At 38.6% G+C, this 10000-nt stretch overlaps 1 protein-coding gene across 2 annotated transcripts in view; it reads right to left on the bottom strand.

Annotated features, from left to right (window-relative positions):
• The window catches only part of LOC138042133 (FK506-binding protein 59-like), an 18583-nt gene that overhangs the window by 5784 nt on the left and 2799 nt on the right, over nucleotides 1-10000 (bottom strand). The window contains exons 2-9 of one of the 2 annotated variants that reach the window (XM_068887919.1): nucleotides 9566-10000; nucleotides 5257-9101; nucleotides 4985-5180; nucleotides 4791-4913; nucleotides 4505-4694; nucleotides 3785-3942; nucleotides 2385-2468; nucleotides 413-463 (exon numbers count right to left, since the gene is read on the bottom strand). The exon at nucleotides 9566-10000 is cut by the window's right edge and continues 2469 nt beyond it. In XM_068887919.1, coding sequence (XP_068744020.1) covers nucleotides 4506-4694; nucleotides 4791-4913; nucleotides 4985-5180; nucleotides 5257-6461 — 1713 coding nt within the window. In that variant the 5' untranslated portion in view covers nucleotides 6462-9101; nucleotides 9566-10000 and the 3' untranslated portion in view covers nucleotides 413-463; nucleotides 2385-2468; nucleotides 3785-3942; nucleotide 4505. Of the gene's footprint in view, nucleotides 1-412; nucleotides 464-1174; nucleotides 1373-2384; nucleotides 2469-3784; nucleotides 3943-4504; nucleotides 4695-4790; nucleotides 4914-4984; nucleotides 5181-5256; nucleotides 9102-9565 lie in introns of those variants that run through there. The other variant, XM_068887920.1, reaches the window with a different exon arrangement.

Raw genomic sequence — 10000 nt, 5'->3', positions numbered from 1 at the left:
CATTTCCTAAAAGATTCGTTACCAGGAAAAAGTACACCCTTACGTTTTCGGAAGGGATATTTGTGCAATTTTTGGCATTTGAAAAGGTCACCTAGCAGTTTCGGATGAGGAAATGGTCGGGTTGGAAGTCCTTAGAAGGTAACGTTCAGCTAGCAATTTCTGAAATGAAGATGTCGGTCCATAAAATTCTCGGACACTTCAGTTTTCAGCTAAGATATCCGAACAGATCAAATTTCTCTAGGTGATAAAAACATCTCTTTAGACAGTCTAGAGCCTAGAAATCTCACTCAAAGTTTGCTCGTTGGGTGCCCTTGACTTGAGTTTACTTGCAAGTGTCACATCAATACATAACAAAAGCTTCACAACCACTTGTCAATCAATCCACTGTTAAATTGACAGTGTGTGAACTTACCTGTCCTCTTCTGAAGAGAGCCTTAAGATTTGTGGGTGACATTGCAAGTACCTATAAAGGAATAAATGCGTTGTCAGACCCATGGATCAACTACAGTAACAATAATGAAGGGTAAAAGGAGACACGGGTGGCAATAGAAGAGAGAGGAACAATATAAATGAACAAAAACACGTAGTAATCGTAACAATGACATGGCTGATCCAGTTATATCTATGGGTCTGTCTTATTGTCATAATGTCGCATGCTCCTTGCCTATCCGTTTTGGAAGATGTTTTGCATTGAAGAGGACTTTGTGATTGCATATATGAGTGGATCCCTTTCTCCTTCTAGCTCGGTAATAAGTCAAATGATTATCATTGGTTTGCTACGTTTTACGGCACATTGAACTGAGAGCCTCAGAAGTACCATGGAGAAAATGGCCAATTTTGTTCACTTTTAGTAGAGAAACGAAGAACATTCATATGCTTGAAGACGTTAGTAACCTTTATGTTAAAAAGTGGTCGACTTCAAACACTTTTTGCACCCATTAAAAGCAGAATAACTGTAAGGCAAAAAAATCATGTAAACTAAACTTAAAACGAATGCAACATAATTGAAAAAGTTACGATTCAATACCCGATGTTTCGACGCTCCTCGCTTAAGTGTCTTCTTCAGGGATGATCTACAGTGTAAAGCTGTTTTCTGGCGCTAAACTTAACTTTTCTACAACTACTGGAGGGCATGACCTTTAAGTCAATTACTTAACACTAAAATATTTCTAACCTTTGTACAGTTTTCAGCAACAAATTCAAACCTTTCAAGCTTTCCCTGGCATGCTACTAAATTTAGGAGGCACGACACTCTTAGTTGTTCAAACTCATCTTTGCTATCCTCAGGTAATTTGTCACCAATTAAGATAAGCTGCTTAAGAGCCTGGCTACAGACTGTATACCGTCTGGATGCACTAAGCCAATTGATGGCCTGTAAGAGATGTGAAGACGGATGCAAAGATTTTTGTTTTAATGTCATTATTTTATTGATTTTTGTATTTGGGAGCCTTACATTACTTTTACTAATACCAAGAAGCTACATGTATTTAAATGGAAGGCTATTTATTGCTTATCACCTCTCCGAAATCATCCCAAATGTATCTTGTTGTTTTTAGAATTTTGCATTGAAAATAATTCACTTTTTTATTCACATTGAAAGATGGGAAAAGAGGTCATAGTTTGATTCATGACCAAGCAATGGAGGGCAATGGATCCGATACCAGGTTGATGTCACATATTACTTTGCATTGCTGTTTTCAAAGTACTATCACAATGCACAGCAGTCTGTGACGTCAACCCAGCCGGTAATAAACCCACTCCTCTTCCTTGTATGGTCGTACAATGTAGATCAAATTACAACCATTTTTCCACTTTTAGGAACAGTGACTTTGAAGAAGAGTGTTAAGCACACCAAAGAATTAGTGTTAAACAAGTGAAGAGAATTGTTGAGAGGAAAGGAATGTTTGAGGTGATAGACACTTTAATCATTAATAAGCAGTGACCCTTTTGTCCTGAAATATTATTTGTCAAATTAAGTAAAATGTTTGATTGTAATAAACAATACCAAATTTCTGCAGGTAGAGTCCACAAGAAACACTTTGAGGGAATGTTGAGCAAAATTAGAAAAAAAATACAATCTGATATGGGAACTTTATTCATGAGCCTTCCAACTAGTATTCAAGGAGACGGGAGTGGTGAACTGAAGCTAAGATAAATGGAATGACAGGCAAACGTTTGTAAAGAAATGTAGGGAGAAGATATGAAGGAGGTGGGGAGGGGAGGGAAGAGGAAGAGAGAAGAGAAAAAAAATGGTTTGGCAGGGAAAAAGGGAAAAAATGAGAGAAAACTGGAGAAAAATTAAGCATTCTGAATTGAGCTTTGGTCAGACATTAATTAATAGGGTTAGCTATGGAAAGTTTCATTCTAATAAATAAATATTATACCTTAAAGCAGTCTGTTCCTTTGGCTTTGTGGTGCTTTGCAACTGTTAGCTTTTCTTCTGGAGTAGTATGCCATGGGTCTTTTGCCTGCAAAAAAAAAAGAATAACAGAAATCGATCAAAATTGTGTGACTGATAGCAATTAAAAAGGTGTTCAAAAGGAGAACAACATTATCCACTGCATAAATCCCCAATAAGCAGTCAACTGTGTGATGTCTATTATCAGATGATCTCTGGTTCACTGGCAATTCAAAGCCAACCTACACCACTGTACAAAGGGGAGAAAGGAGGAAGACAGATAATCAGCCCAGCTAATCAATTTTACTTGCAGTCTTGAGGATGAAATTATGAAGGGCACAGCTCAACAAGATCAGGCCAAAGGAATATATAAGGCACCTCAACCAGTTGCTAAATATGGCTAATGACCATTAAATTGATGAGGAGGGAAACTTGAGTACCTGGAGGAAAGCCTGTTTGAGAATGACTAAAACTCAGCCCACATGCTCATACATTGTACTTAACTACAGGTTGAGGTGGATAGCAGGGATGACCACTACACTTGAGTCTGCATCCCTGTTAACTCAGGGACAAGTGAGGAAATGTGTTATACATTTCTCTACAATGTCATACTTTTGATGTAAAGGGGATAAGAAGAAGAAGAAGAAGGAAAAGACGAGATTAAATAAGAATAAGAACGAGAGCAGTGATTCTCCCTGGACAAGCCAACACATGAAACATTCAGGCTACTGCGGGAGCCTGAATTTTTTGGCTACCACTGGATTCGAACCCATGATCTCTGCGATGAATGTGCAATGCCATGACAGTACCAACTGAGATCATTTGTTCCTGTGAAGAACTCTATGAAAATGAATGCATATTTGAAGTGCGGGTTATAGACGAATGATTAATAGCTGGACATTTTAAGCAATTGTTTCTTATAGACACCTGACAAATTCAGGCGGCTTCACCAAGTCCTTCACAGGAACAAAATAAGCCCAAGAAATTGACCAGCTGGTCCCAGCTGAGTGGCTTCATTGCTGACAGTTGGCAGAGCAATGCACCAGCATAATAGAGGACATGGGTTCGAATCCTGCTGACACTGGAGTGACCTGCCTTTTTTAGTCTACTAAGAGACAATTGTTGCTTAAATTGTCTATAGCCCACACTTCAAATATACATTCATTTCTTCAAAAATATTTAAAGAAACTTGGTAGTGTTCTGCATTAAATCTTACAGCTATATTTTCCAGTGGATGATGCTATCCACCCTGGGGTACATAGAGAGTAGCCTAAAGGGCAGATAGGCCTTCGGTATTGGGTGATACAAAGACTGAAACAACATTAATAAATTGTTCTCCTTCCGATAAAGTACTAGTCTCTAAGAATTGTGTCAATAGTGATCTACCTTTAAAAATGAAAGGAGCTCAATTTCACACCACAAGTCACCTTCCAAAAAACTGGCAAACTCCAGGTTACCATTTTCCTTTTTGTAGGGTATGACACAGACTTCCTTGGTGTCGCATTCTAAACTTTTGTCAATGGTCTCTGAAAACTCATTGTCTCCTGGAAAAAAAATAGATATATAATTTATAATAATTTATTTTACAGTGAAGAATATATCTTTCAATAGTTTTTCATACAATACAGCTTACATGTAGGACAAGATTTGTATGATCATTCTACCTTAAAATTAAAAGAGCTGCAGCTTCCCACTGTTTCACACACTCCATTTGTGGTGTTTGTCGATATCATTCATTGACCAAATGAAGAAATATTGGAATATTGTGTAAGGAAACCCTTGTAACCGTGGCACATAGTGATACAAAGAGTTGGATTTTGGTGCATCTGAAGTAGGCAACGAAGTATTAGTGCATGGTGGCTGCCACATAGAGATGGACCACAACACAATAAAATCCTTGCCCCAGCCTCTTTGCAATTATGCACCTATCAATGTTAAGCCCCAGGGTGGGGGGGGGGGGGGGGCGGGCAGACCCACGGGAATTTGACATTTTCAAGGGAGCCCGAGTCAAATTCCCCACCCCTGGGCACCTAGTAAACGTCAAATTCCCGCCCTGGGCGACCATTTTCTGCCTGAAACAGGTCTTGGTAATTATTGATATTTAACCTCAGATGGTGTTTACGGCAATACAAGAACCACAGTCCCAGAAGATTGCATCATCTGCAGGGCAGAGTGATGGTGGCCAAGATTCTATAACACAAGTTTGGTGGTACCAAATGTTACATGTGTCACACTGGATCCAAAGGATCTGTTCTTGGTCATCATCTGGATCTTCACTTTTGCAAATTTGGCACACCTGTAAATTGCAAAAGATACCATCATTTTTAACCTAGTAAGAAGATTTGAAAATATGTACCAGTTTTCAACTGCACTGAAAATTACAGAAACCGACCTCTGAATTTTGATTCTCCCTTCTTTTGTCCAACTGTCTTTGTTTCCTTGTCTTAGCTGCTTTTGATGCGCCTCGCTTTCTGTTCTGTTGCACGGTTTGGAGATGCTCAAACCACATGGATACCTTGAAAGAAATGGAAAATGTCAAGGCACAATAACATCAACATTTTCTGAATATATGCATTAAGGTCTTGCCTCATTTTGTGGGAGGAAAACTTTAGCAGCTGCTTCTTCAGGGTTTCTTCTGCCAAACATTTCTTTCAAGACTTCTGTTGGAGGTGGAGACACTCTTAAGGTTACATCAGAATGTCTGCCAAAATACTCTTCAGGCATCATATAATGGCCACAGCAGAATCCTTTGCAATTGTTACAAGCCGGATTGCCATATGGTCTATGAGATAGAAAATAAAAGTACAACTTTGATGTGCAGTGTTCACTAAAAGTTGTAAATGGTGAATTTGTCCTACCTGTTTGGATCTTGTACAGGAAGAGGGGTGAAGCTGAGAGGGGGACCTCCATGGTACCAAAGTGGTTCAACAGCTGGCCTTCCTTCTTTACACAGAGGGTGAATACAGTCATCTTGGTAGCAGCAGGTTAAATGGAAGACATATTTATCTGCTAAACCAGGGACCAGGTGACGTGCTCGAAGATTCCACACATCTTCTATCCACTGGTACTCACTAGGGTGATCTTCCTTAAGTTTCTTTTTCAAGCTGGGTTTTCCCTTGAGAAATGTTTTAACCATTGTTCTCAATTTTTGTTTTTCTGCGCTATCTGTACCCTTGTAAAGATGTATGACCGTATCTGCGCATGGACATTTATTCACTCGGCTTAAGTAGACATCAATTGCATCACTGAGGTTCTGCTTTAATTTGGCTTCATCAACATTACCACTTTGTGAGTCTAAACATGAACCATTCAAGGTAGATGGTATGAATAAATTGGAATGGCCAAGCGCAAGACATCCATTTTGGAGCTCAACTCTGTTTTTGTTACTTGATCCACTGTCTCTTGTTGTAAGAACGAGAACTTGAGATGCTTTATCAAGATGGTAGCACGTCCACCAAAATTGGACTTCCTTATGAGAGGGGCCCTCGTCATGACCACCATCAACACGAACACAAATCTCTGTCTTTCTCTCTCCGGTGAGGCAGTTGAAGAAAGCTGATTGCACATCAGGATAGGTCTCAATCGCATTTAGATCATGGAAATGTTGAGCGGGATTCTTGCTGTGCAGTGGTGTGGCTTTGACAATGCCAGCACAAATTTCAGCAGTCGTTCCGGTACTCAAGAAGTTGTATGAGGTAGTCTGTAGACTGGATGGATATTTATTAACATAGTCTGACTTAGTTGTTAGTGGTGCCCCTTCAGAGATACATAATGTGGCATGTTTGCTGTGTGTTGCAAGGGTGTCAAGACGAAAGCCTGCTTGGTCATCACGGTTAATATTCAGGATATCATTTCCATCCTTAAGCTGCAATGCATCCAGTCCCCTGTAAAATGCTGCTGACCAGTGCTGGTCCGGGTTGTATCTCAAAGTAAATCCTTTCCTTGCTCTTCTGCACGTTACTCTTGCAAGACCTCTATAGCGTGTAGATGACTTTCTTCGCTTGTTTCTTGCAACACAAAGTTCAACAACTGTACCATACCCAAATTTCCTTCCATATACCATTTCCAGATGCTCTTTGATTCTGCTAAACGTTGGTTTCTTCTGCACTTTACGATTGCCATCGAAGGTGAGGATGCCTGTCCTGCGCCAACTGTCTGCCCCAGCACCAGCACTCTTGACATAACTTTCTATTGTTTGACCAATGTCTGGACACTCTTTCAGGATCTTGCTGACATTCTTGCCCCTCCTTCTCCTCAAAAATCTTGCCTCTGCAACCTTCTTTGCTGCTTGTCTCTTGGCATTCAATCGCAAGTTCCTTATCTCTTGTACAATTGCTGACTGTGCCTCCTTTTGCAAAGGGTCATGGATACTTCCCCAGTCGGCCTCAACTTCCTCTGCTTCCGAGAGCACAGCTTCATCATCTGCATCACCCTTACGGAATCAAATGGTATGGGACATATATGGTCCACGTTTGGAAATGGTATGGGCAAAGCTATGGCCCATATATGTTTATTATGTGGATTTGATATGGGCTATTGCCTTCCATAGCAAACCCATACCCAGTCACTGTCTTGAACTACTGTCATTCTATTGTCTCTTCCTATGGGATTGCTACGTATTTGGCAAAAATCCGTACATTAACCATAGAATCTTGTATGGGAATGGTATGGGTGTGCCCCATACCATTCCCATATCATAGAATCTGGATGGGAAATGCTCCCATAGTAATACCATAGGATCTTGACCCTGTTCTATGGGATTGCTACGTATTTGGCAAAATTCCATATAATTTCCATAGTAGCTGGGTATACTGGCATTTGATATGGAAATGCTATGGGATCCTTGATTCAAGTCCATATAAATTCCATAGGATCCAGGACTTGCTACATAAATTATGGGAAATCTATGGGACAATACATATACCCATAGCTAAACCATTATGCCAAGTTCTATGCACAGGAGTAGCCCATACGATTCCCAGTTGCTTATAATTGAGTTCTCTGCTGATATAAGCAACTTGGAGAGGGAGATGAGGGGTTTTTACTCCATTTCTACCCCTAGGCCTTTAATTTGGTTGTTTTTACATGTACCTTAATTCTCTTTTGAGAGATATTTGTTAATGAGGTCCCTTTCCATTTTTGGATATTGCAGTATTACACAATAATCAGCAGCACATTTCCCAAATCATTTTGAAAAAGACTGATCATGTGCTTTTACATTGTAAATTATGGTCTGCATAAATGTAGGCAGGCTGTTGGCCAAATAGATTAAAAGGTATTAAGAAGGAATCCAGTTCAAGTAACAAGTGGACAAAACGTTTGTACCATGATCATTTGCATCCTACTGTAAACTTCTGTTTGACTGTTCTCAATATCTTATCGAAAGAGGTGATTTCTACATGTAACAGCACCAAACGTGGAAACAAATTTTGAAGTTCATATGAATCACTTAAAAGATGATGTTGAAAGGAAATTGATGATGAAATTTTACCTGTGTTTGAACAATTACTGTGAACTTTGAAATTTATTTTCTCAGATTCCAATGGGAAATTGTTCTTGGTGTTATTACAGGCTCATAGTTACTAAGTTACATCTTGAGCTTTAAGAAGATATAAAAAGGAATGTCATACTACAATGTATAATTATTCTGGCACCCCTTGTAGAAGCCCTTGTAAATCCTATGTAACGACCACATTTAAATGGTGTTATATACAGGTACATATATTTGATATAGAGGCCTTATTCAAAGCCTGTTATATGTATGCCTCATATATATTTTGAAAGGAAATGCTATGTTTTAGCTAGTCAAATGGAACCTGTACATAGCATATGTGAAGGCTATGTTATGGGGTTTTCTGTGTCCAAAAATAAAAATAGTTTCAACATAGTTTCTACATAGTTTCTACATAGATTCGAAACAGAAAATACATAACACATACATATAGTGTATGATAAGGCCAAGACATTGGCCTGAATGCTTACATGTACATAGTGATAACATAGGGTGTAAATAGGCTACAAATAGCCTCTACATAGCTGTAATAAAACACAGAAATAGGACAAACATAACTATTTCATAGCACTTACGTACAGTGTGAATAGAATCTACCTAACTGAAATTGAGGATCCATAGCAAAATTGCATTCACATAGCACTCACATAAAAATATTACATGTATATGATGCAAATAGGCTTTGATTAGCCTCTAAACAGTATTGAAATTGGAATTACACATCTCATGCCTAATGCTTGAATTTGAGAAATAGAAGGACTAGTGCACACATGGAACACAAGAAACAAGGTTATAATATCCTGCTCCTGTAAATTAATATTCCAGCAAATCAGAAATGTGCTGGAAACTACAAAAAATCCACTGTAGTCAAGCTATTAACAGTTATCACCATAGCTCAAAGACAAAAAAAAATGACTACAGATTTCAAAGCAGTTACATTTTTTTATTGCATGAACCTAAACATTTAATTCATGCCAAAATCTTTGGATCGATTGGGTTCTTGTTTTAAATTTAAAAACAAAAAAAGCTTTAAAACATTTCAGTTAAACCACAGGTCTGCAAAGGGAGATCCCCAAATACATCAAACCATAACTGGCTGCTAAGCATTTTTGTCTGCTGTAAAGGAGCTTTCACTGCTGTCCCATCAAAGAATTTTTTTCCGAAGTGTCTCTTTATACTCTTTCATGGCAACTAAAAAAAATACAGTACATATACTTCAATGATGCATGTAGTGATTCCTCTAAATCACTGATCATTTTTGTTACAATTAAAGTGTGTGAAGAGTAGACTCATAAATTTGGGTCTCTACTTACAAACGTCAATAAAAGCTTTCTCAGGCATTTTCTGCATTGATTACAATAGTTAAAGTGACAGAAATTATAGCATTTTTACGAGAAGGAATCAATTGTCAATCGTATACATGTAACTTGCCGTATGAGCACTTTTTTTCCAAATCATTTGCTTCACCATTTGACCTAACTTCATTATTTTTGTTAAAGGTTTACCAATTTTTTACAGGGTTGTCAGAGTCTGCTTGCTTCACAAATTGACTCGAAGGTGTGAAAATGTGAATTCTACATGCATGTAAATCGTTCCAAATTTTGAAGACAATAAGGCATCAAATCAAATGTTATTCGCTTAAAGTTAACGCTTACCTTTTTACTTGAGTTGTTGTGAGCATTTCCTTGCCTGGATCAGCATTTAAAGAGTAAAACTAACCAAAAAATCGTCACAACAAAAGCGTGATCGTAGATGAAACGTTTGAATAAAACCGCGCAAAACCTGTAAGAGCTGGACTGGTTACCGCTGACCGCTGACCAAAACGAAAAGGACTCACTAGTTCCCAGTCTGGTCTCTCACGTGTTATCCAAGATGGCGGAGGATGACAATCTTTTTACGGATTCATTTTAAATGAGCAAGATTCGAAAGATACTGGAGTTCATTGAAAGGATTAAGTGCTGACTTGGAGTGTGTCATTTTCAAGAGTAATGCATCATGTTCCTTTTGGAATAAGGCCGATTATGAGACTCAGAGAGCAGCAAACAAGGTAATCCGTTGATTGGATGGTATTTCTCACAAACTATTGAATA

Source organism: Montipora capricornis, chromosome 3 (assembly GCF_036669925.1).
Source record: "Montipora capricornis isolate CH-2021 chromosome 3, ASM3666992v2, whole genome shotgun sequence".
In the NCBI taxonomy this organism is placed as follows: Eukaryota; Metazoa; Cnidaria; class Anthozoa; order Scleractinia; family Acroporidae; genus Montipora; species Montipora capricornis.
Note: the sequence above shows the minus strand (reverse complement) of the source record. Positions and strands in the feature narration are given on the sequence as shown.